This window comes from Idiotropiscis lumnitzeri, chromosome 14, assembly GCF_059441095.1.
Source record: "Idiotropiscis lumnitzeri isolate Australia: NSW breed Sydney's pygmy pipehorse chromosome 14, RoL_Ilum_1.0, whole genome shotgun sequence".
NCBI lineage: Eukaryota > Metazoa > Chordata > Actinopteri > Syngnathiformes > Syngnathidae > Idiotropiscis > Idiotropiscis lumnitzeri.
This window is the reverse complement of record NC_142404.1, coordinates 14655930-14683619: the sequence shown is the minus strand read 5'-3', so window position 1 is coordinate 14683619 and position 27690 is coordinate 14655930. Positions and strand designations below refer to the sequence as shown.

Below are 27690 nucleotides of genomic sequence, written 5' to 3'. Positions count from 1 at the left end.
CTCATTATTATTATTTTGTCTTTTTACATTTGTTAACGTCTCACCTTGATTGGGAAAAGGAAACCGTATTGCGTCATGACTGTATCTCTTTCAAGTGAGCTGTTATTTAGCCTTCTGGAAACTGTCAATGACAAAATGATTTCCCGCACTTTCAAGACTGCTTGCCAGTGTCTGGTGCATGCTCCCTAACACATAACTGCCAAGCTATCCTGCTATGCATCACCCACACGACTTTATGCACTGATAGTGATTTATGATTTGGGTTTTTTTCTGTCGTCCAAATATTCTGTAAATTGCCCTAAAGAGCTCCCCCTTCCCCGGTCTGGCTGGTTAAGCTCATTAAAGTGTTATTTGGTTGTTTGGGGGGGGGGGGGGGGGCATTAGCGGTTCCACTTGGGCTGAGCCATAAAGTCAAGACAATCAGCAGTTTGACGTGGCCGACCACAAAATCTATATTATTTCCACCAGCCACAGTGAGCAGACTGTTGGAGTAATGCAAAAAGCACGTGGATGTTCTCCTAATGTCGCAGACTGTAAATGGGACGGTGAGTGAAGCATCACACTACTTTGCTCTTTTTAAACAATATGCAGATTGTTACCATTTACCCCTGTCTAAAACCTTCCAAATAACCTTTATAAGAAGAAGAAAAATATTTTGAATTTAGTGGAGCTTCGGTCTTGATGACGGTACATCTTTGACTGAACTGTATTTTATTTATGTATTTATTTATTTGGTCATCGTAACCTCTTTAAGTCTGATGCAATCATCTTGAACACAGGCACACTGCAGTCTCCTGGTAGGCAACTTGAAAGTCTCCAGTTGAAGATTTGGCCTCATGGTCTACTTTGGGACTTGAAAATGAAAAAGGCAGAAAGGGCAGAAATTGGCCTTTTATTCTAAGCGGACTGACTTCGAAAGAAATGTATCACGCTCTTTCCATTCTCATTTAACAGGCAAGCTCCCGATACTCACGACTCTTGGCCCGCTTTGCTAAGTTTAAAGATCAGTTGCACTGCGCTCTGACACATCACAACAACCTCAAGCAAGGCAATGCTATTAATCGAAAAAAAAAAATATGTTGATTAAAAAAAAAACTGTTAACTATAGAGAAGCAATTTTCAAACTCTGTAATTATCGTTTGAAAATGTGCTCACACGAGCTCTTCTGAGGTCAGGCTGCAGGCAAAAGGTTGGGTTCCCTGCACCTTCTCGCAGGCCGGTGCGCTGTTTTTCAGCGACAGAACGTGGGATCAACACAGATTGCACCATGTCAAATCCTATCTGCATGAACACATCGTCGACTGCTCTCAACCTGCCTGTAGTCGTACTACTTCTCAAAATTAATTTGCTGGTTAATGTGTCAAACTTAATGAACTGGAAGTAAAAATCGAGGGAATCTCCTAGAAAGTGTTCAATGTTTCGATGTTATTAATTGGCCAGCATGTGCTGTTTCAACTTCACGCGAGATACAAATGATGCAAACTGGTTACAGTGGTTTTACACTCACCAGACAGTTTAGTCGCTACCTGCACAATCTACTGCAGGTGTGGGCAAGCTACGGCCCGGGGGCCACATGCGGCCCGTTAAACGTTTTAATCCGGCCCGCCCAACTTGAAAAAAATGAAATGATTGAACCTTGTTAATGTTTTATTTTCTAAATACCGTGGTTCTTCAAAGAGATATATCATGTAATGCTTTTTCTCATGTCATCCAGTTTATGATAATCAACATCAAGGCAACAAGACTCTTCAAAACTTTAGTTGCGCATTTTTCAATATTTTTTGCCAAAAAGGTTCAGATATGACTTAGGCAGCTAAGCTAGTCCGCTTGCTCTGTTGGACGTTACGTTACCTGAAAGACAACCTCTCACTACTCCCATAATCTCACTGCACCATGAAAAAAACTTTTTTCGTATTTTAACGCGTGGAAATATGTTCAATGTATGACTCATGAAGACATTTTTGCGATACATCTTTATTAAAGTATACATTATGTACAATAATAACTTATATATACAGTTCCACTTGGGCTCTGTGATGAAATCGAGTGTCTTTGCGAATGTTCTAGTCCGCTGCTACACAGCTGCTGCTACTGAGGTATCCCATTAATGTTCTGTGACTCTTCACGACTGATATATAACAAGATGTTGCCTGTCCAAAAACATCTGTGGAAACCACTTCATTTAAATCCAATCCAACAATTAGATCATTATGAACAGCTCAGCAAACGGCACCATAAAAAAAAATGTTCAGCCTGGTTTGAATTAAAATGGCTTTTGCGTAGCACTATATTGAAAAGTGTGAGCTTTTTATTTATTGCTGTGGCAAAATATATGATTAAATGCTTTTATACATGTGCATGGATTAAGAGTGACGGAGTCCGGCCTCAGCTGCTGCAACGTTAAATATGAAATAGAAAGTGTGATTCATAACTTGTGCTTCTGATCAACCAAGCATCGCTTTTTCAGTTGCGTGCTTGTTCTGAAAATGGTCTCATAGGTGAAAAGAGAGCTCGGATTCTGTGTCAGCGGAATTGACTTAACCACAAAACAAAAAGAAAATAACAACAAGGCCATTGTGTAACAACCGGGCTGTTTTCTTGTAATATTCTGTGGGTACTTTTACACAAGAATGATCTTTCTTTCTCTCTGCTTTCATTCTGACACCCATCGATTTTATTTTGGCCCTCCAGCCCGCTGGCCAACGAGTGGCCAAAATAACACTTATATACATTTTCATTTTTAAGACGATCTCGTATAAGTGGCTGCGGGGTGTCAGTCAGTCCTGCTTCTTTTTTTTTAACAACCTTTCCGCTGGACTTTCACAGGTTAAATGGCTTTAAGTGCTTAATTGGGTGGTGGAAATCACAGCCACTTTGGACCCGCTGTATAAACCACAACACTTGAGACTATTAGGGGGCCTGGGGAGTTACACACCTAATAATTAACCGTGGCGGCAGCTCTAAACGGCGGCGTTGAGGGGAAAAGGAAGGAAGGAAAAGTTATGAGGAGAGGTGGAGGTCGGGTTGGGGTCCGAGGCAAGGTTGCTGAAGAGGAAGTTGTTGGTGAGGGACACGTGTGTGGAGGTGTAAAGGCATTTGTAATTGATTGCAAAAATTCTGATTCAGATTCAGGGAGGAATTCAGATGACATTTTGTAGGAGCATGCACTGTGATACTGATTTCCGTTATAATCATTTCCACTCATTTGGACTTTCGAAAAAAATTGTTGGAGGGTGTCATTCATTTAGAAGAACATTTTGAAGGTCAGAGGTCATTGATATTGAACCTGAGAAAGAACCTGGACACGTCTTTGTTGATTGATAATCCGATTGGCGTCCATGAAAACACTTCTTTCGAAATTTCCGAACAAACTCACTTTCCTTTTTTTTTTTTTTAATATATTTTTTTCTCTGATCGGTTTTAAGAAAGTTGGTCCATGTATACGTAGTTCATCTCAAAGGAAGGTTTTTGATATGCTTGAGATCAGGACTCGTACGTTTTTCCAGAGAGAAAAGGAGCTTCTCTCATGGCTTCCTACAAAATTGGAAGCATATTTTTGTCAAAAATGTAAAAAACATTCAGAGAAACTACAGGTCTCTCCTGAATGTCTCTGTACTTGACACTTTTGAAACCACGAAAGCTTACTAGCAAAGAAACGAAATCTGAGTTGCTTTTCTCAAATTCTGTGGCCGTTATCGCTAAAACAATTTTCGATATGTAGCTTCTTGACTTGGTGGTAAATCCACCAACGTTCTTCATGTGACGAGGGAGGGTAAAGTCTACTCTCTGTTTGCATTTTGCATCAAAAGCAGATTTGATCCCAACTTCAGAGTTTGTGCTGCTCGGTGGTCTTAGACGCTGGCGCAGCGTTGCGAGGATGGCTGACATGGTGACGGGCACGCCAACTGGCTGTGGAAACTGCTGATGCCCTGCCGGCCCCCGGCCGCCGCCATGTCGTTCCCTCCCAGAACGTCCGAGCACAGTGACTCGACAGCATCAAGCCTCTCGATCTGCACCAGGCGGGTGAGCAGGTCGGGGATGCTGTATCCCGCCGTGCTCACCCTCTCGAAGAGTTGCAAGCCGTCGCTCATGCCGCCGATCTCGTCGCGCTTTAAACCGAAACTCTCGGCCAGGTGCCTCCATGTCTTAACCACGGCCGCCTCGCTGCTGTAGGAAGAGCTCAGCATGCGACTGGCTTTCTCCAGGCAGTCGAAGGGAAGTTCTGTGGGGCTTAGGCCTGAGGAGACACGCGTGCAGGCTATTAGACCATAAATGCATTTTCTATGCAGCAGGCGTGGTCAAACTACGGCCCGGGGGCCACATGCGGCCCGTTAAACGTTTTAATCCGGCCCGACGAACTTGAAAAAAATTAAATGAATAAACCTTTTATTTTCTAAATACTCTGGTGTATCAAAGATATATTTTGTTGTCATGCTTTTGTTCATTTTCATTTAAAATTAAATGGTTTTTTTTTTTCTTCGATGAGGTGAGGTGACCAAAACACTCCATCCGTCCCACTTCCGTTGGACATCCACGTATAAGGCGAACTCAATTATAAGACGCACTGCCGATTTTTGAGGAAATGAAAAGATTTTAAGTGCGCCTTTTGATCCCCAAAAAATACGGTAGTCATAAATTCATCAGCGATTAAGCATGAAGAAAAAAAAAATTCTGCTATTAGAGTAACGTACCGTCTGTCACATTGCACACTTTAGCATACAGATCCAAAATCTTTTTCCTGCGACTCTGTAACATCTGTGAAGTAGAAAAAAAAAAAAGGAAACACTATGTGATCCAGATGAAGCCGAACTGCAGATCTGTTTATAATCATAAATGTATAGTACTTATTTCAAAGATCCACATTCCTACCCCTGGGTTTTTATTGCTGTTGTTGATTGCGGTCACATTGCTGATGTGGTTAGTGCTGGAGATGTGGTTGACACTGCCCATGTGGCCGGGACTGGGGAGGTTGCCGCTGGGGCTGGCGACGACGTTGGCGGTCCCGTTGCAGGCGGGATCGGTGTCCAGGGCGCCCAGAGGAAGCAGGCAGAGGTCCGGTTTGTTTCCCACATTGTTGAGTCCCAAATTGGGAGTCGGGTTGTTTGTCCCCGCGGAGCCTTGCTTGTCCAACGTCGCCTCCTCGTCGCTGTCGATGCTGCGGCTCAACAGCTGCTCATTCTCGGACGAGGCGTCGTTTTCACTGCCGCAGATAGATTTGTGTGTTATTCACATTTTAGTTTAAACATAACACGTTAAAGTTATTTGGAAGTTTCACTGCGGAATGGAAGTGACGGGAACCTCGAATCGATTAGCTTAGTGGCTCATAACGGTAGAGAGGCCTTGGAAAGATCAAAGACCACTGGGAAAGGTCAAAACAATCTAAGACCACTTTTACAAACTCAAAAATGGATACCAATTTGAGATTGGCCAGCCTATCACGTCAAGTTATCGTAATATGTTGGTTTAACGTGACGCCTGAAATAAATAACCCAAAACACCTTCACCCCCCCCCCCCTGACTGTTCACCTCTTGGTGTTTACGACGTGTCGTGTACCTCACACCCACCAAAGACTCACCGACTGCCATCATCAACAATATTACTGCTGCGCAGACTTGTTCTGTGGTGGCGAAATTACTAACACATGTTGAATAAAACTAATTCAAACTTTTTGGTTGTGTTGTGACACGCACGCACTTGGGAGGCTATTACTAGTTAATGGAAGAGTAACACTTTTTTTTTCCCAGCTTCAATAATGAGAAAGGAAAACTTTACATTGATCTTGTAACGAGGTATTAATGTCAAGTTGAAAATTAATGAGCGGTCGTGGCAACGGAAAGTCATTAATTATTAATACCTTTTCACAGTCATCTGAGGCGAGGCTTGAAGTTTGTCAAATTCATCTTTTTCTGAGTAGATCACCACCTTATCTGAAAGAGAACAGCAAGACCGTAAACTGCAACTCAACTAAGGAAGTCGAATCCAAAATGGTGATGCACCTCAGAGAGACGCAGCAATTAATCGGTTATTGCGGTGACACCTTATCGCAGTTTTTCATTCGTGTCCGTAATTTATTCGATTGCAGACTTAGATACTTTGCAGGTTCTCTTATTCTTATTATCTATTTTTCTTCCTTCTTAGCTGGACCAGTCAAAAAGTCCCGATTTTTAGCCGATGGACGCGTCGCAGACAAACGTCGTGTCTCATAGCCGATTTTGAGTTGTTTTGACGCATCGTAGCCCATTTCGAAAGTTACATTTGTTAAGCGTACCAAGTGTGTAGAGGAGTGGGAACCATGTGTGACGGTTCATAATGGCTTAGGAATAGCGTTAAAAAAAAAAAAAAAAAAGTCAACCTCTGCTTCACGGAAAATGTGTCTATCGCTAGGGGTCATGGAACATATCAACGGCAAAAATCGATGGTCTGATTACTAATTCCTGTCATTTATTTTTTTTTCCATGTGTGGTTTAAAATCTGACCCATAAGCATATTTATTCACAGAACATGACACCACTTCAGGCATTGGCGTTGTGGTACGTAAAAACCAACGCAATTACAGTGACTATTACGCGAGTCCCAATTGTGGCTGCAGGCGTTGCAGTCGGAGGGGTTGCGGCTTCATATTGGTTTGCTGGGGTTGCGTTTTAAAAGGTGGTTAATTAAAGCAAGGATTGGTGTGAGGGTTGCGGGTTGGGGAATGGTTGAGATTAGCTCCATTACGGTCTGCACAGTAAAAAGTGTGCGTGTGGGTGTGTGTGTGTGTGTGTGTGTGTGTGTGTGTGAGACTTTCATCTCACGGCCTTATTAACGTCGTCTCTATACGTGACAGCTCGAGCTCGGAGCTATGGCATCTCGCCCGTCTATCCACAATATTACCCCGTCTTTAAACAGGAACATGTTTTGTTGCCAATCGTAGCCAACTAAATTGCCGTGATCTTCGTGATTATATGATTGCGTCTATACATCGCCATGCTTTTAGTCATTATATTATGAAGTCTATTTTTAATCAGCCTTGTGGTACCACAGTATGCATGTGCGTGTGTGTCTCTTGAGAACACGAGAAACAGTTAGCCGGCACATGAAGGAGAACAGAGCGTCATTGTCAGCAGAAATGGCGCCTTAAGGGATGCATGAGTTTATCTGGGCAGGTTCCACATTCCGCTAGAGTGTACTCATCACGTCGCAGCGCTCGTAGCCCACACACACACACACACGCGCGCGCGCACAATCTTGCACATGCTCGGGTGTGAGTGCACCGCTTACATACTGAAGATGATGCCTTTACACGTTTTTTTTTAAGTACACGCGCTGGACCGAGTTGGAATTAGCTGGTCAAATGTTTTTTTACGAGATACGGGGCGGAGCCCAATCCGTTTTTAAACTGTTGGCGTCATTAAAATAAACTACATTTTAACTTTATTAACAGACATACATTTATAAGTTGGCAGCTGTTAAAATTGAAACCTAAAAGCAACAAGGGAAAAAAAAAAAAAGGTGAGATGTGTTCTCGATATGTCTCACGCCTTTACACTTGTTTTTGTCATGGAAAAGAAGTCGCGTCAAACGTGAACTCTGAAGCTTTGCCGTTTTTAGAAGCTTTTTTTTTTTTTTCAATGGACACTGTACATGGATAAAGACTTAAATATTTGGGTTGAAGCTTTAACTGACAGTTGCATATTTCTTGCCTTAAAATTCATTTTCCGTGAAATATAATTGTGGCTTATAAAAACACGCAGTTTAGAATAAACCATCATTACCTGTGTTGGATTGCAAAGGCTTTTTTTTTTTATCAGGACTGCGTGAATCTCACTTACCGTCACTAAAGCAAAAATGGAAATTGTAATTATAGTCTGGTTTCCTGCAATCAGGACGCTGCCAGCACTGTCATTGCACAAACGTATGATTTTTAGTTTAGTTTGATTCAATTTAAAACTGCATTTGTTGCGTATTTTGTTCGCGATTCTTTTTAAACCGGTTTCACGTCTGTGTGAAGTTTACATAAACCTAACCTGTTTATTGTCTTAAATTTACAATGAAAATATGTGGGAAATAAATCCAATGCAGATGTAATAATATATAATATAATTAATTAATATAATATAATTGCTTAATAATGTCACTCATTAAATATTTTGCTTCATTTTCTGTTATCTGTGCATTTTAAATTACGACAGCAGTTTTTTCAAAGTACGTGTCGAATTAATGGTTCTATCCCTCCATTATCCGTTCCGCTTATGCTTATGTTACATACTGCACATAGGGTCACTTTTGAAAACTTAAAATAAATAAATAAATAAATAAAAAAAAAAAACCTTGTGACTGTAAATCATGACTAAACGAGGATCGACACAATTGTGCGCTGTCCTACCAGGGACGTCTTTCTTCTCCTCTTGCTGATTGGTCTGCGCTTCCACTGATTTCACTTGTCCATGACAGCATGCTGCGAACAGATAACGCGAGTGTCAATAAGCACGTGGGCGACCTGGCTAATATCCTACAAGTCCATTGGTTTGTGTGTTTGTTGTGCGCGCTCACCCTGGCCGCTTGGCTTGGCCTTCAGAATGTAAAACATAATGATAAGAACAATGGCGATGGCCATGACAAAGATGGTTGACATGGCGATAATGAGAGCCGTTGCTAGGTGACCCTGTCCTGTTGGATCTGAGAGACGGATGACAAAATGTGGTTTGTTACATTCCTGCTCGTCTGTTTTTTTTTTTTTTGTAACGGTTTGTTTGGGTGGACCTTTTTGAAGATGAGGGAACACTGTGGTGCTGCCAGGATCCAACTGAGGTTTTTGGACTGGCCCACTGTTCTGCATACCTGTGAAACCAAGACGCACAAATATATTGCTTCAGTATAGTAAGTGTGTTATTGCAAGAAATTCTCCGCGAATAAAGATTAGCCCATCTTTTTTAATTCCTCAGTGAATAAGAGAACAAATCCAGAAGCTTGAATTCATTTTATACTTTGAAGGTAAGCTTCTCTTAAGGTGCTTTGTTGCAGCTCCAGCTATTGTGAAATGCGCTATATAAATAAAGTTGGATTGTATTGTGCAGAGCGGCTTTATGCATGTTCTGTTTTTTTTGTTTTTTTTTTACTCATTTTGCTAGCTTGTGGGTTTCAATATTAGCATAATGCAACCTCGGATAATAAACCGGAAGTACTGCAGTTTTGTTTTTTTTTCTCGAATGTGTGACCTGCCGTGGCCCGGTCCAAAGTAGCCCGCGACCCGTTGGTTGGACACCACTGTTTTAAAGTACACCTTGGTACTGATCCAAAGAATGTTTGGCCTTGGCAGAGGTTTGGTGTACTGACGACTACTAATTATTCCTTTCTCTTCTTTTTCTAACTGAACTGTATAGTATCTGAATGATTAGCTAATGTTTGTTACTCCCCCGCCCCACATGTGACCTCACCACCTCTGATTTTACAACACCAACATTCACACACATTTATGTGCCCGTGGCTCCAAGCAGTATGTGCTTACGCTCCCTGGCTGAGATTATAAGATTGAACTGGGACTCTGTTTAAAGTTTTGTGGTTTTGTCTCTTAATCATGTCTTGCTGGCTGAACACACACACTTACACACAAAATCACACATGCCCACACCCCCCCCCACACACCCCCACTCTCACACACAGGGTGTTCAGGTTAACACACAAAGAGTGATCTGTTATCCAGGATTCCCACAGGCGGGACAGGCAAAAAATATCATTTAAAAGATTTTTTTCGATTTTGGGTCATTTTTGTCCCTGTTTTTCGTGGAAAATTTATATTGAATGTTTCAGCAGGGCGGGACGTGGAGAAGGGTTATTAAGCCTTAAACACGCGAGGGAGCCATTATGCATTATAATGATCTAAAATTGACATGACACAAAAATGTCTACCAAGGGTGGAACACAAGCGCTAACATGCTAATCATCTCACTCAAACTCCCTTGACGTTTTAATAGCTTCAATGCACACACACGTCCGCGTAGCTAATTCACAGATTACCAGGCAGGTATGCGCCTGTTTTAGGAACGGAATAATCAATTCTTTGATGCGTTTCCAGAACGCCACACCAGAGTTTTGAAAATTTTGACTTATTGACCTTTCTATGCGCGGTCGAAGAGATTGAGGCGATAATACAAATGGGCTGACGAAGGATAGAGAAAATAAAAAATACATTGGTAGATTTTTTTTCTGTGATTACATTCTTTGGTGTTGGGCGGCGCATTCTGGCAGGAGTGACAAACCATCCCGTACAGGTTTCTTGGTCTGCTCTCCAGCATGTAATACCTGCAGGAAATACAAGACGTATCATTCGTGTAACCGAGACAATCGGCCGGTGTAAAATCAGCTTTGAAAGGCGATGTCTTAAGAAGAAGGCACCAAGTGTGGGTGCCGTGTGGAATGCTTTTTGCGAGACAAAGTCGAGTACAGCACGGTAGGCTGTATATAAAACAAAGACCTGACGGATGATGACATTTAGCCTGTAGGCACAAAACATGGCTCGCTCAGGTCTGAGTGGAGACTGAAGATAAGGAGACAACAAGGAGTCTGTGAATGACTGGTACTGTTAAACCATTCATCAGGATAATTAGTTTTATGTCTGCATGGGAATGCACTTTTATGCTACCTGTAGACTGAAGAGAGAAAAACAAAATCCTATTTATTCACTTTGGAGCATATCATGGGAATCCAACGTCACCAAAATGAACAAAAACAAACCAATATTACGATGACGCTAATCGTGATTTAAATCCCGTAGCAGTCTCCAGCTGTCTAATTAACTGCCATTCAATTGAGAGAAACTACATTTTAATAAGCTATTATCTGGTTTTGAAGTAGAAAATGATTAATTGGACTTATTAAACGAGGACCATAAAATTCAAAATGTTGCTTCAGGCAGCGATGGAGAATGGAGCCCGAGAGCTGAAGAATTATAGTAAATATTCGAACCGTGGAACAAAGCGTTAATAACACGTTCCTGGATCACATTAAGAAGAACTTTTAAGTTTAAACAAGAACAATGCATATCATTCGATTTCCCCAATTAGCATATCTAAAATCTTGTTTCGCTCTTGCCATTTTATTCTCAAGCTCATTTTAAGATGACCTATTCCCTTCTCCTCTTGCAAAACCTTTTCCATCCCATTCTCTCGTCGCGTTTGTGTCCCAGTGTGTTGTTTTACCCCGGTAAACATGGTCCGCACTCTGCATCGCTGTCTGCCGTTCCCACCGTGCGCACTGTGGCTTTGTAGAGGGCGTCACAGTCTTTGTGTCGTCTGCAGATCTCATATTTGCCTTTGGAGTATTTCCCATGTGGACATGGCACACAGGAAAAGTCTTCATCCTTCACACCGTAGCCACAGGTCTACAATACCAACGCATCAGACGCAGTTGTGTTATAACGGCTTCGTTAACATACAAACAAAAATATTTCTCGGGCGCCGGTTTGTAAGTTAGTGCACTTGTAAGTCAAGATACAACTGTACGGTTTCTTTTTATCTCTCATGTCTCAAACAAGATAGCATTGAAGTGAAGCTAGAGGGCATCATCAGCTCTTGGAGGGAACTCAGAAGGCTCCCCTCCCGATTTGACCCACATGGCTCATACAAAAAAAAACAGTGTTGGACCCTCGGCAGAGTCTAAATAATGACATGTGCATACAACCAATTAATTTTCGATTCAATGCCAATTTATATATATATAGAGGCATAAATGCCCCCCAAATTAAAAACAATCATAATGAAAAAAATAAATAAATAAAAGAAATTTTTCACTTTCATTTTTCACGGGAGGGTTCCGGTCCCTATTAGCCGTAATCAATGAAGAATTGCTGCAATGTTGTCTCCTCTTAGAAAAACATTCTGTATAAACTAGCTGCATTTACCACAGACTGGATTTTAAAAAAAATAAATAAAAGAGGGGTGCTTGAATGTCTTCATCTTCCTGTGATGTATCGTCCGTGTGCGTTTATGCGCGTGCAGACGCTCTCTGAAGTCCGTGCGGAGGATGCATCCTGTGGTTACGCCGCGATTGAACACACACTTGAGAGCTCACACATGAATTAGAGGCTCCGTGGGGATCAGACAGGCGGGGCGAAAGTGCAGCGGCGTCGCTTGACTGATTGATCCCGGGTTCTTTCTAATCTCGCTGTCTTCGGCTCGAAACCGACTACATTAGTCTCGGCGATAATCGGGATCAGTCCAAAGTGCTGATTGAAGAAACGAGGAATGAGTACAGTGAGAACAGTGTGCTTATTGGATTAAGGTACTAAACGAGGAAGGAAGTTGATAGTAGTGTAATTAATTCCGCTTCAAAAGGAAGGATGTTGTCGTCTCCGAACAGTCTTTAATCTTGCGAGAGTCGGCTTGGCACGTTTGCGGCGGTCTTTGAAAACGTCAGATTGCGCAATGGCCGTTCATACTAATGAGACTACGTACAGCAATGCATTCTGGGAGGGTTACGAAAGAAAAGTTGAATCGCCCAATTGTCCATTCATGGGTGCATATGTGACCTCAAAGAAAAATAGGATGAAGCTTAACACAAAAAAAGCCATCAAGTTGTTATTAAACTGTGTAATAATTAATACTTGATAACGATTTCATTAACTGATATCTCTCACCATTCTGAAATCGCTTGTGTTCATGTACATCTTTACAGTGACAATATTTCTCTTACCTTCCCTAATATCAGAACCACCCCGAGTGCAGTTCTACAAAATAAACTAAAAACAAAAATGATAAACATTGCCAAATTATTGAATCTCTGTATATTCCCTTACTGTTTATCGTAGGCGCTGGATTTATGTCACGCATGAGTAACTAACGTTGTGGCTGAAGTTTCTATTCACTGCATGAGGCAATTGCGATTTGTTCGGTTTGGCAATGTTGTTTGTGGTCTAAGATTCCAGTAATGATGGTCACGAGGTGATGCAACTCTGTTTATGATGCAAGACATAAAAAAAAACAACTCCTTCCAATTCCTCTGCTCGCTTTCTTTTCATTCTGTTCATCCATTGGGAGTGTTTCTGTCTCAAGAAGCTCCCACCAGCAAAGGCGCCCAACAAAGCGTTTTACCTTTGCTCTGTTTTCTTTGGCCTTTGTGAACTGACAGCCTGACTACCGCGCTGTCATTCACCTTGGCACATACCTTCGCATCAACGTCAGGGGAAGCCATTAACCGTACAGGAACTCTTAATTTGAATTAAGGCACTTTTTTTTCACTGAGCAGGATGCGGCCACTGTGGGTGGTCCAATTGTAATAATAGACACATTGGTTCCAAAACATTCTGTCATTTGGGGATGACATGAATGTTTTGCAGGACTTTGAGATGGAAAAAAATGTGCGTATCGAATCGAATGACTGTTTTACAACTCCATTTTGGAGTGAGCTCAAGACTTAATTCATGATTGAAGTATTTACTAAACCCGATGACACATGATGAGGACGCGAGTTGACACTCTTAACTGTACGTTTGGGACTCTCTCACCATGTGTGGTTCCTGTCCTGGCTGGCACTGAGGACATGCCTGGCAGCTGTTACTGGTCTGGTTTAAGAACTCATACTCGCCACAGCTGGAATACTCTGCACTCGCAAGCATACAGCACACCTAGAGAGACACAAAGAGATTCGACAATTAGGGTAGTTTGAGTGGCAAGGGTCGGATAGAAGTTGTTGAGAGTATGACGGGCACACAGGTCATTTTGGTATCAGAAAGATTTTATGACATTTTATTTGCTTGTTTCTTAAAATGAAATTATTTTGCTAGTCGACTAATCACCAACAGTAGTCGCGATTAGTCGACTAATGGGATCATACGTGAATTGCCCCATAATTGCTCTCATATGATCATCTGTAGCCTACAGCTAGATTTTTTTTACAATTAGAACATTCATTTTTAAACTTCACAGCTCGTATGTGTGTTGAATCAATTGTCGACGATTTTGATCGTTGTCGCGATTGGTCGACTAATCTTGGCGGCCCTAATCAACACGCATTTTTACGTTATGGCACGAAATACGATACCTGCGGTCCCAGATTAGCCCAGTAAATCCCAAGACTGGTAAAAAAATAATAAAAACAAAACCCAATCTTTGACGACCTTCAACTCGCTTTATCCGCTTCCTCTATGTGAGGAATATGCAAATGATTTGTATTTAACTTGGCGTCACACAGAGTCTGATGCTAAACCAATCCACGTTTCCCATACTTTTGTCTCCAAAATTATTTCATCTGGTTGCGCACAGAAGTATTAAAAGGCAAACTATGATATTTTTGTCAAACGTAACTCTGTGGTTTTGGTCCAAAAAAGCAGATGTGAATTATTGCGAATGGATTCCATGAGGGTCGGCAAAGTGTTGCAACCAACTCCAATTTTTTTTTTTTTTGCATTGGTCCATTTCAATCACATTGAAGTGCATAGCTTAGTGTGCAGGTCGATTTATTATCTATCGTCTCCAGGTATTTAAAATATTTACCCTCATTTTCTGGTTCAGAATTCAACCCATGCTATGTTAGATTTAGCTTTGTTTCAAGGAAACAGAATGATGTGAAGGTGAAAGGCATAGACTTTGAATATATTCCCAAAAATGAGTAATAAATACAAACCGAACACTTACTAAAATTGAGGACACAAAGACGGATTTTGTGGTTCTTCTCTGTGGCATGTTTGCGCTCGCTTCCTGGAAGACATCGAAGAAAAAAAAGATGCTCGCTCAGACATCATAAATATCGAAATGCAAACTTTCAGACTTGCTTCTCCCTGTGAAGCGAATTGGTTGAGGATGAGCGGTCCTGTCAGCCGTGCTACGTAGTGTGTGGCCCAGATGAGTTCATTGACGCGCAACTATCACGTCATTGCCAATAAACATGTCATGATGGGAGCAAAACAGCCCGTGGCTTTGCTCCGGATCATATCTGCAAGCACGCGTCACCGTTGGCTCTCAGGTGGGCGCTGTTTTTATTCATCTTTAGTGGTGGGGATGTTGCTACTTACAAACGTAAAAGTCAAGGCAACTTGTATCGCAGGCCGCGTTGATCAAAAAAGCTCAGAGTTTATTTCAAGGGTCGTAAATAAATCACATTCTGTTTATGGCTTTCCACATTTTTCAAAACCTGCTGTGTATTTTTCCCTCATTCTAGCTGACAGTCACTTCCCACTTTGTAGCAAAATTTTAATTAGTAACACAAAGCCGACGACTGTAAATAGTGGAGTTGAACTGTAAACTGTCGGCAAACATTGCTGTGATTCCAGCTATGAAGCACATGTCTCCTGCACGTTGCTTACAGTAGAAATTCATAAGGTCGGAAAACACACTCATAACTGCGTAACTTTGATGCAATTATCACCGAACACAAATTGACTTCTATTTTCTCATTAGAAGCGGCATGAAACTCATGGGCATCACATCCACTCAGTTTCTTGATCACAAAAAGAGAGTACGCGTCGAGGTTAAAACAAACAAAAGTTTGAATGGTGGAGTCTTCCTGACAAGCCACATGTTGCGCATATGTGCAGTAGCCAGCAAAGTGGCGCCTTCATGACAGCAACAGTAAGTGGACTGCATGATTGGAGCGCTGTTTCTTCTTTAATAGTGCTCAGTGCTTCTAATTTAGCCATTCGCACTCGCGCACTCTACTAATGCAAAAGAACATGTAAAAGATTGAAAAGAAGCAATCTATATTTCACTATCAAAACATACAGTCATGAAAATTAAATTAGAGGTGCAACGATTGCTCGATTAATCGACAACTAATCGATTATCAAGTTGGCTCATTCACTGCAAGCCCAGGTAAAATGAATGTACTTTTTGACGTCTGTAACCGTCAATGGCAGTAAGTGAGTTAATCAAGAAAAATTAAATTTTTAATTTCAAATCATCCAAGTTGTCACAATTCAAGCTCCTAAATAGTAAATAACTGTTTTCTGTAGTGTCAATTTTGTCCCTAGTCTATGCCTCTTGAGCCCTTCTTTTCCATTTAGTCTGTCAAATGAATCAGCTGAACTTAAAATGCACCTCAAATTGCCTGGGGCGTCAAATAGATTTTTACATTTCGTTACATTCGCAAAAAAACAAAAAAAAAAAAGAGTACTTGTCTCCGTTCAACATTTTTCTGTGTGATTCCAATCCTCCGATTTCACTCTTCTTGATGAAAAACATTCTTAACCTCAATGATGGCTAATTCTCCCTTGCCGCTGGGTTTGATCTTGCATATTGACTCTGCAGTCCGCACACACACGCACACACACACACATGCATACAATACATAGCTCATGATTTGGGCTTTGAGGACAGTCCTTGTGGTCAGGCCACAACCGGTATGTGTGTGTGTCCGTTTTTGTGTGTGTGTGTGTGTGTGTGCATGTTGCTGATGAGATAAAAGGCTGGATAGCAGGAAATGAAGAACTTCCAAATGTATATGAAGCCCCTCAAGGCAAATCATTATGGAGTTAATCTTAACACACACACACACACGCACGGTAAGAGCAATGTGTTTGAAGGGTCTTTGTCTTTTGACAAGCCTTCCTACTTCTTTCAACCCTCACTTCATCTCCCACAAACCTTATCTCTGTGTGTCAAGGCAGGTCTGGGATGAAAGACAAGCCCCGAGGTGATTCATCTTCTAACGACCGCATAATCTCCTCTAAATAACTCCTCTGTTTTTAGGTGTGTCATTATCAGGTAGTCTCGGCAGAATCTTGCGGCACCGGCCAAATGTACTGGAAGCATTGTGAAAGGTGAAGCAAAATGAGGCGGTTTTGAGTGCTGGGTAAAGTAGGACATTAGATATTGTCTGAGTGGGAGTTTAAAGTATTTAGGGGAAGGGTCCGAAAGTGCTCGGGCAAGAGGCATTGTTTTGATCAGCATTATTGCTTGGTTTGTTTGCCAGTCTGTGAAAGGATCTCACATGTGAGTGCTTGCTCGTATTTAACGTGGCACTTATTGAATATTCAGTCATCTGGATTTGGTCTCTCTAAAATGATGGCCACAATAAAATTCAACCAAATAAATAGCAGAACTACCCCCTTATCTTGCCTGTGTGTCTTCAAGTGAAGGACAAAAATTGTGGTTTAAAAAAAAAAAAAAAATCTGTTTTTGTTACTGCGACTATTTATTGGATGACAATTTTGCCTGGCTGATATTGAAATGTATCGTTTCAGAACAAAAGCATGATTTAGTGTTCGGCTCTTGAGGCTTTTTCACTAGGAAACCATCTACACATGGACTGCTGTCGAAAGAGAACAAAGCGCAAAAATAAAAAAAAAGGATTTTATTATTGTTGTTTTGGATCTACTGATTTCCTGTGACAACTCAATTAACAGCACATGGAAAATGATTTCGGACCTCCTGTCTCGCATTGGAATTGTTTTCTTTGTCATGTTTGCCTCTCGAGTCTTTGGCCTCCATGAAATTGCCTTACATGACATTTCGTCTTTAAATAATTACAACGTGGTCGAACAGTCATCAAATAAGGTAAGATCGCGAAACTGCCGGCCACGTTGTCCTTCAAAGTTCTCCTCCTAACATAAATCAATCCTCCATATCCACCACTGAGTTCCGTTGCCAGAAAAAAGACAATTAACTTATTTTTCGGAGGCCATGACTCAACCCATCAAATTGAATGATGTTTTATGTTTTTTTTTTTTTTTTTTTTTGCAGCGAAATAACTAGCACATGCTGTAAATCAAGCCCTCCATCTTTGGAGGTCTGACAGAAGAATAAAAGGTTATTGTTACTTAACATTATCATTCGATGCGTTTCTCCATCTATTGTCAATCATTTCCAGACTTTTTTTTTTTTTTCAAATGTGCCCTCACATCTGTGCAACATGTGCACGAATTAACGTCAGTCAATCTTGTGCATAGGTTTAACAACAGAATAAATCAACCATATAGATCCGTTCTACACTTTGTGGGACACAACAAGACTTGAGTTCTTCGCCACATATAGTCGGCAATAACTGACTTCATTTAAAAAAAAACAAAAAAAAACTGTGATTCAGTCTAATAACATGCATTGAAGACAAGTACCCACAAATGCAACTAAGTGTCTAGCTTTTAGAAGTAACACAGAATGTGTGTGATTATTGTTATTTGGCCACTCCACATCAAAGTGATGGAAAGTGAGGGACACTCCTAACTAATCACCGAGGAGGAATGAGCTCCTGGCATTTTGTCTGGAAGATGGGGAGGCAGCTCAACAGAGTCAGTAAATAGAGGGCTGGCGGCCCGACTGCCACTCAAATCCAACTGCTTTTACCTCGGCAATGGGGACCCGAAGTAGGTTTTAATAGTTGTCAGGCAGAGGGGTCATTTTGGGTAATGATTATCATGACGTGCAAGTTTTTTTTATTGTCAGGTAGGAGTTTTGTTGAGAGAGAGAGAGAGAGAGAGAGAGAGAGAGAAAGTGAGAGAGAGAGAGGTGTGAGCTGATCTGAACTAATTCTCTCCATAATAATACTCAAAGTAATAATGTGCATTATAATTCTCATGATTACTTGTTATTATTATTTCTTTACTCATACTACAGATAGGATAGTCCAATATCCAACTCATATCTGACTTTTCACCACATATGAGGCCCAATTAAGATTAGAATGCAATTTGTGAGTACACTGCCATGTCCTTATCTGAACCTGGGAGCCCAAAATGGGAAATTACATCACTGGCACAATCTGATGTAAATGCAGTCAGATGTGTTGGCGCAAATTCCTCTTAAGTGGTTTTTACAGGGAGCATTTAGTAAATGATGTATTCTATAATGTGCTTGTATTCATTTCTGCAATTGAATTGTCGTCGTAGCACTTTCTTTCACTTTTCTTCTAATCCAACCTTTCTCCACGGACAATGAACAGAGCAGCCATCCAAGCTGTCCGGAGGCCCAAGATGAACACAACTCATTAGCAACATCACCAGCATTTTAGCCGCACGTGAAAACAAACACACGCGTTAAGTGATTTCCAGCTTTGCAAAAGCAGAAGCAAACGTCCGACAACAGCTGGACCTCATTTCCTTACAAAAGATTTCTTTACACAGATGCCACTGAATAATCAGCTTTAGAAGTTAACAAGCTGCACAATTATGCCAGCGCTAAAGTTCAAGGTCAAAACCTCAATCCGGGATGCTGATTGATTGATTGAAATCTTTCCTCCCAGGCTATATTCTTAACAGTCATATTGCGCTAAAAATAAGTTTACCACTGCTAATATTGTGGGAAAAAATGAGTCAGTCAGTCTTAACTTTAATTACGATGATATAACACAAAAGTCAATTGACAGATGCGCTTTTTGACACACTTAACTGTCTCACACACACGAGGAAAGAAGTTAACCACTGCGAAGCCATAAAAGCAATAACAGAGTCTTCATTCATTTTTATTTTTTAATTTAATTAAAATGTCAAAGAAAAACTTATTTTGCTCCAATCAAACAAACTTTGTCTCTGAACACTAAAAAAAATAAATAAATCTGACGTTTTTGCAAAGTTGGCAAGTAAACCACATTCATGCCATTCTGTTTACTTTGGACTTAAGTAACTTTAGATCATGCTTGTCCGACTAGTATTATGCAACTTACATTTGACTTTTCCTTGAGTATTTTTGTTTACAAGAAATTTTACTTTTACTCAGTTATTGCAAAAATAAAACTGCAAAAATAAAACTGCTGTATTTCTAAAAATGTCCACATTTCAGCCTACATAAACTCCGCTTGAACTTCAGCTGTTTTACAAATTAAGTTAATTTTAGACCATTTATTGTGGCTGAATTTGCAGAATTTGTTATTTTATGAAGATTCAATTAATTATTAATTTAGTTAACATGATATTGTTGGCGAATATTTAATATTGGAGTGCTTGGTTATTTAAGTTATTTATTTATTTTTACTACTCTTTACTTTTCCCTGAGACATATTATTGTCAAGAATTTTGTGTCTTCTTTCGCTACCTCTTGAGTAAATGAAACCCACTCTCATCTCTGTGATTTGTGTAATGTATGCGTCCGTGTACGCATATCCTGGTCTCTTTTGATTGCTTTAATTACAGACTAAGTGCCAGCTTCCCACTCGGTTGCAGAGTAAAAACAAACTCACATGAAAAGAAGACACACGCACACACAGAGTCAAAAGTCTGTCCCCTTTGATGATTTGCCTGCTGGTGATGTCTTTCATCGACTCTTCTTCCTGATACCTTGTTTGTCTCTCTTCAGATTGGCTGGGCCGCAAAGTCTCCTTCTTGTCTGACTTGACTCTCTGTTTATTTTGTCGTGGCTGCAAGTGGAAAAGTTTAATCTGCTGGAATGTTTTTGTATTCCTTATTGGACCGTCCTGCAGCTAAAACGTTTTGGCCTTCCGTCTAGAAAACTAACAAAAAAAAAGAAAAACAAAATCGGAAGAAACTTTAAGGACGCATGACGCACACTGACTTTACGTCAAAAGTGAGTGGGTGGATTTATTGTGAGGTGCTGACAAGAATACCTGACGTAAGTCATGAATGGCCTTCTCGTCAAGCGTAAAAAAAGTTTCTCGGTCAAATATGTGCACTATTGAAGCGTTGTCTGTGGTTGCATAAATTTGATAGATGATGACATGATGGTTGGAACGTCAAATCAAAACTCAAATCATAGGCAAGCTATTTGAGCATCACAACGATGACATCACCGAACTTGCAAGGCAACATCGGAATCGGATGAGTAAAGCAACATGGTTGACTGGTGACTTCACACTCGCCAATTGCCCTCGATAAATCATACGACGCTTGAGGCTCCACAGCTGCGGTTAACCCACTCCGAGCACTCGCCTTGCACCAATAAACTGGTGACTCAGTATCTTTTGCAAACTGTCACTGTTCCCTTTTTTTTTTTCCCTCAAGCGGCATCTGTCTGCTTTTCATTAATGCAAATGATTACATGACAATCGGCCAATTTGAACAAACGTAATGCAGGAGAGCGCCGCGGCCACATCATTTCCCGCAAATCCACTCACGCGGCATTCAATGCGTCTAGTATTTTTCAATTGACGAGGGCATGAACAGCAAAGCACTCTCACCGATTGAAATAACCCCTTATGACGTCAGGTCTTAACTCATTCAATCCATAAGACGTACTTATACGTTTTCAAAAACTTAGTCCCCCCTCCCAAAGACGTATTTATACGTCTTAGCCTTTTTTTGCGTTATAGCTCCGTGTTTTTATAGCATTAGAACACAATATTCTGTTGGCCTCGCAAAATCTGTTAAATGAGATGAAGGAAATGAGGGGTTTTCTCGAGTGAAAATGTCTGGGATTAATTAACACACATCGGTTTGCCCTCCATTTAGCAACCAATGGAACACAGTTTTAGAATGTTTTTTTTTTCCCGTATAAGAAATATTTGAAAGCCATTACGAATTCAGAGGTGGTTTACAACTTTGAAGCTGAATGACGGGCATGAAAAAAAAAAATTACATCTTGAGCATATTGTTAGTGTTGATGTAACCATTTTGTACTGAGCAACTTTTGCCCTCACCATTACCCTCCTGTTGTTCAAATTCAAATGCATATTTAAACACATCCGAACGCACCCTGACACACACACACACACACACCCACACACAAATCCAAACACAGTTTTAAAATTGACAGAATGCTGGTCCAATTTCGACTTTTGTCTTGCGGGATAGCTGTGACAGCTAAAAATGAATAGGGTGTCATCATCGCAGCATGATGCATCTTTCCCCAACAACAACTAAGCGGGACACAACACAGTAGTCATAGGACGGAGAGCAAATAAAGTTTCACAACTGCTGCTGGTGGTCGTTGGGAGAAAGCGAAAATGCTCGTGATGCGTGAAGCGACATGCAGTCTTGACACTCACGATTGAACTACAACAGCCTATTTACATACCATCGATGCAATAGAACGTTTAGTGACACGGGTGACTGCTTAGTTCTCTCTATCGCCTCTTGAGGCGCAAAGTGGCAATAGGAGACAAGACCAACGTGTATCAGCTGCATGGGATTATAACTTTTTTTAATTTATTTTTTTTTGACTTGCATTGTGTAGAGTTCATAGATTCAAAATTGTTCCTAGGTGTGAATTATTGTTTGTCTGTTTGTGCCCTGCGACTGACTGACAACCAGTCCAGGGTGAATTCGGCCTGGGAGTTAAAATAATCGAGTGTATTCTGCATATGTGCGTTGTCGATAGAACCAGCTACACATTGCTCTGTCATTGAAAAATGCAAACAAATTATCTGAATTAAACCTAATTCCGCTTATAATCCTGACGAATTCACTTTGAATTCTGTCGTAGATATGTAACAAATGAATAAATGGGCCCCTGGAGCTCGATAAATTTCACTGCGGTTTTGCGTTTTGGAGGAGACTTCATCTACGACATTTAATCATCTCACTACTTTTATAAGGACACACACGGATCCACTAAACAGGGTTAGGATATTGATTCAGTGTAAAGCAACAGGGTGGTGAATGGCTAAACTAGGAATGTATTCCATGTAGTCAAGAGTGAGAGGAAACATCACGGAGACACCATGCTGTTTTTGGTTTTTTTTTAAACCACAACCCCTTTAATCCTCAAAAGACATATTTATGTCTTTTGAAGATTACATCCCCATCCTCTTGTGGCTTCCTCTTTAGCCTTTCTACCTGTGAACATGAAAGACTTGATAGCAACAGAGGCAGCTTGGGGGGCTTGCGTGGGGGGTGGGGGGGGGTGTCAAAGTGTGTGGGTGCGTGTGTGTGTGTGTGATTGGGTTGCTAGATTTCCACCTTCAGCAGCTGCAGTTCAAAGTCAGCCAGCAGACTTCAGAAGCTAGGCAGGACCCGGCATGTCCCCACCCGGGCCGAGCTGCCTGTCTGCGGGCAGGACTTCCCCTGGGGGGCCCCCGGGACAGTCAGGCGGCACCATGAAAACAATTATGCAGACAGGCGGAAGGTGTGCACGCTCACAACCGCACACGTAGCCCCAAAAGTTCCTCTGCATACACGAGCAGTCTCCCGTGAGACGGTTGTTACTAATTAGGTGCTATTGAAATAAGTGGATCGCGAGGCCACGCACAACAACACGAAGACGGCCTTGTTCGCGGAGCAGAACAGATTATCAAGGCAAAGTGAATAGTTTGTAACCTTAGGCTGAAAGCTTTGCATCGACATGCAGCTTTCATGCATAAAATGCTGTCTGTTTAGGGACGTGCCTGTCATGCATGCAAATGAAGCGGCCTTTCTGCAATGTTTTGTTTGCACTTGGCAGGAAAATTTAACATCTGCATTACATGTGTTTGGCGAGCGCACGCCCACCAGTCAAATACAACAAGGTCGACAGACAAACGTGACAAGGAATTATTTTCATTCCTGGATTCACTATCATCCCAAAAGCCAAATTTAAAAATGAAAGCTCAGCAAATCATGAGGACTGCTTGGGAATTTTCCCCCAAATCTTGCAAAAATCTGTCCCAGCATTCCCCAGCTGCTCAGTGGTCTTACCTGCCGTCCTCTCCAGAGGTAACACCAGTCTGTTGGTTCAACTGTCAATCCTGGTCCACCCTGAGCTGGATCAACCTGCGATCAGCATCACTGAGGGACTGACTGACGATGAAGGTCTCTCTCCGAGCAGCTGAACTTGATTCTCTGCATGCACTTTTTAGTGTGCATGTTGAGCGTGTCTGCAGGCTCCTCCTTCATGGGGAAAGTGGGAAAGTTTCTCCGCCCTGAGACAGATGAGAGCAGGTAAACTCCTGGCATGAGAGTTGCTGAAGGTCCTGACTCGACTGCGCCCTCTAGTGTCCATCAACCGGTAGTTGCGGGAACAAAAATCAATCCATACCAGTCAGGAAACATTTGGAACATATATTTAGTACGACTGTCTAGTCATGTTTTTTTTTTCATGCCACTTTGGTAATTGTAATCATCTCACAGTGGATTTTGCGTTGAATATTCTACGCTCAAATTTTCTTTCCTTTCTCAGCAACAGTATTGCAAGATTTCATTCTGCTCCGAGTGCAAATATCTAAATTTTATACAGGTGACATTTGACCCATTTACGGGTGATTAAATTTAAAAAACATTTTGTACAATGTCTTCTCTTCATTCACCCCCCCCCTCCTGTCAATATTTCTTCCTCCAGTTCAGGTTTCAACAGGAAGCTTGGATTGCTTTAGAATAACGAGCTGCAAATTGTCAGGCTAAATTGGAGAGCCGTTTTTACACTGCCGTATTTTGTTCTGCTGCACCAGAGACAGACACAGATAAATTGAATTAGCATTGTGAGCCGCTGTGTGTGTGATTCAGACGTCTGTAAAGGACCGAAGCGTCTTCTTGATCTCCCCTCCTTCCTCCGCTCGTTTTCTCTGCCACCGGAAGGAAGAGATAAAAGCGCTGCTTTGAAAACTCGCGGAGTCCTGTAATTACTTCACGCTCGCCCCGTCTCCTTGCGTTTCTCTCTGACCATATCCTTGTCTCCTTACTTCTTATCTTTACTCCTCGGTGGTCATTCCCGCCGTCTTCCACCTGTTCTGTTTCTCTTTCAATCGGCATCGCGGCCTTACTAACCTATTAGGTTTTCACGCCATCTTTCTTCCTCATATCCTCTTTTAACGTGTCCTTTATGTTGAGCCAGGGGTTTCCTGATGGGAGGAGGAGGAGGAGACGAGGGGAAGAGATTAGAGGAGATGAGAGGATAAATACAGGATGAGGAAATGATAAACAAGAAGAGTAATGCGATACAATGAAAACAACAAATGGGCACAGTCACAAATTTGTATTCCGTATGAAGGATGGTGCAAGAGATAAATGAACCATAGTGCAGGATAAAAAGATTAAATTTGATGTGTTAAGGCGGAGGTCCCTAAACACCAGCCAATTTGCAGTATTTCAGGTTTAAAAAAAAAAAAAAAATGGAACTTGGAATTTTTATCAATATTCGAAGCACGGTATGAAGATTTGTAACACAGATATAGATGTTGAGGAATTTGCAATGTAGTCATCAAAAATATACTTTTGCATTTTTTATTTGTGCCCTAATGCATCTTAGTCGAAAAATCTGAACTCATTTTCCAAATGAAAAAACAAAGCAAAGGGGAAGAATTGTAATAATCGTATAAGAACATGTCTGCAAATCTTACAGGGAAGGACTTTATTCAGGACAAATTGAAGATTCTCGTTCCACCCATCCCACTTTTATCCGGGGTCAAACATTCTCTTTTCTTTTAGGATTAACAAAAAAAAAAAAAAAACTCGTTGATGCGAGTTTGTCCACTTTCGACTTCCTTTGACCTTTTCGCACCCCTGTTAGCCCCGCTCATTCTCACACATTTAACTGCTCCGTAACAAGAAAGAAAGACCCGGTTTCCATGGTAACTGCTGCATCAGCTAACCTACTTTTTGCATGAGCCAACTGGTTGATGAGGGGATGCAGATGCAACACGCACGTGGATTTCCGTGTAAATAATACTTAATAGAAAAGCACAATAAATTGCTTATTTGAGTACGGGAAAGAAGAGATCGCAAATAATACTCAAGTCAGGTGAGGAAAACAGTTTCATAACTTCTGGAATTGTTGCAGTGCGGTAATAAGAATCGGGACTGGCTCGGTTCCACCCCTGCATCTCCAAAATAGCTTCTTATCACCCTTAGCTTCTGCGTAAACGGATTGGGGGGGGGGATTTTCATCCAATAATCACTTTCGAGCACTTCTCGCTCTACCTTTCGAGCTCAATTATCGGCTGTGCAGATGTATATGAAGCAGGTGAAACACACTGAGCGCAAGACTTGAGTGACTACGATAAAGACAGGGAGAGATGAGCAATGGCTTGTTGCCAGGACTCATGAGCGAGGCATTTGAAATCAGGGCTTGACAACATCACACTCACGTTCTCCTTAGACGAACTGTTGTGGCATTGCAATATTGCTCCGACTTGGTATGGGCTGCAAATCGAGCTTTCCGAAATGGCAGCTCCCTGTGGATATAATGCGGCGGGACCCCCATTTCTTGTACTTGACCTTCATTTGCGACACACACAATCTCATTGCAGTTCAATCAGAATTTCATTTTCGCATGAATGAGCGAAATCTTTGCGCCCCTCCCTTGTATATAGTCATCGGTCACCACATTAGGCACACCTGCACTGACTGTATAAAGTGCAGTCAAGCTGCGTTTTGATTGGCACGGTAACAAGGACCGGAAGACCGGAGACACGGGTAATGATGGCAGGGTTAAAGATGCTGAGAATGTCGTTGCAGGCGATTTTCTTCTTCTTCACCGTCCGTCTTACCACCCTAACCCCATGGCACAAACGTACAATGAAGATGGGGGATTTATGTCACATGTACCAACACAGCCAGTACTTGGCGGAAATTCCTGCAACTCCTTCAGTTTTGCTGTCGGTCTCTTGGGAGCCGATCCCGGTCAGTTTTTCTTCTTTCTTGACTTAAAAATTATGTTGAGAACAGTTAAATCCAGAGATGTCGAACATACGGCCCGCGGGCCAGATTAGGACCCCAACGGGGTTTAATGTGGCCCTCAGACAAGCACTGCAATTTAATCGAAGAATTGGCCGGCATGTATTTAACATGAACCATAAGTCATAGTTTGATTGTGGAAATTCATTTATTGATTTATATTTAGTTTACATTATTAAGTGTTCTTTTCAAAATATGTATTTTATGGAAAAATGGTGGATTGGCAAAGTAGGGCTGCATTCACAGCTGATACACACTCACAAGTTCACAACTACATGTGGCTGCTAATATTGTGTTAACAGACGGCTGCATTATGAGCAACCTGTCTAAACTACAACAATAAAATTGTGCAGATGGACAATTTAAAAAAAAAAGATTTGATGAGAACGTAGGCAATATGCCAAAGTGCTAGGGATTTGGGGACTTTATGAAATATTACTATTAAAAATATACATGTATTGCTCCACTGTCAGTGATTAGCCTTTAGAATTGTCTGATTTTGCCCCCGTATGACGCCACTGTCAATACATTTTTAGTTACTTTGATAGTTAATTAATCAATATTAGTTAGACTGGAGACATTCACATTCGAGAGGCCAATCAGACCGTATGGAATAAACCCCAAAAATATATTCACCACTAGATGGCAATAAAAGCCAATTTTTCCTCGAGAACACAGTTGTGATGTGCTGCAGGTACATAAGAGCCGGAAATTTTACAAGTATATATTTACTGAAAAATGAAAGAATACAAATTAGTGTGGTCATCTTTTACATTAATGACTATCACTCAAAGGACCAAAATATTAATACTTAAAAAAATCGATCAGCACCAAAGGTAAGAAAAATGCTTAAAAAAAATGCATTGCCGTTTTTACAGAACAGCGAGATTCAACCACAACGATAAACAAAACTAACGAGCTCAACTAAACTGACCATCGGGATTTTTACTTTGTCGAAACCGTTTTATACACTTCATGCAGACTTGCCTTGTTAAATTGTTGTGGGTTTTTTTTTTTGCCCAGATGGTTGGAAAAAAGTTAGCTACGTGTTATTATTGTTTATTTATTTATATATATATATATATATATATATATATATTTTTTTTTTTTTCAATTTGAAAAGAGACCGATCATTATTTTTTCTCCCATACCTAGTGATAGCTTATTGTTGTGATTACTTCGCTAGTTCCATACTTTGTCATATAGCGCTTGTGTTGATTGACAAGCTGTCTGGTCTCGGTGTTCTTCA

At 41.1% G+C, this 27690-nt stretch overlaps 2 protein-coding genes across 5 annotated transcripts in view; one reads left to right on the top strand and one right to left on the bottom strand.

Annotated features, from left to right (window-relative positions):
- The window catches only part of sh3rf3 (SH3 domain containing ring finger 3), a 96344-nt gene that overhangs the window by 4939 nt on the left and 63715 nt on the right, over window positions 1-27690 (top strand). The window lies entirely within an intron of this gene.
- On the bottom strand, window positions 1959-23612 carry edar (ectodysplasin A receptor). Its single transcript, XM_088314975.1, has 12 exons — window positions 23469-23612; window positions 14611-14673; window positions 13482-13601; window positions 11179-11360; window positions 10197-10282; window positions 8744-8821; window positions 8534-8659; window positions 8367-8438; window positions 5856-5928; window positions 4870-5200; window positions 4692-4755; window positions 1959-4237 (listed from the first exon to the last, which is right to left on the bottom strand). Exons 2-12 carry the CDS (start codon window positions 14656-14658, stop codon window positions 3852-3854), a joined length of 1566 nt encoding a protein of 521 aa, XP_088171101.1. The 5' UTR covers window positions 14659-14673; window positions 23469-23612; the 3' UTR covers window positions 1959-3851.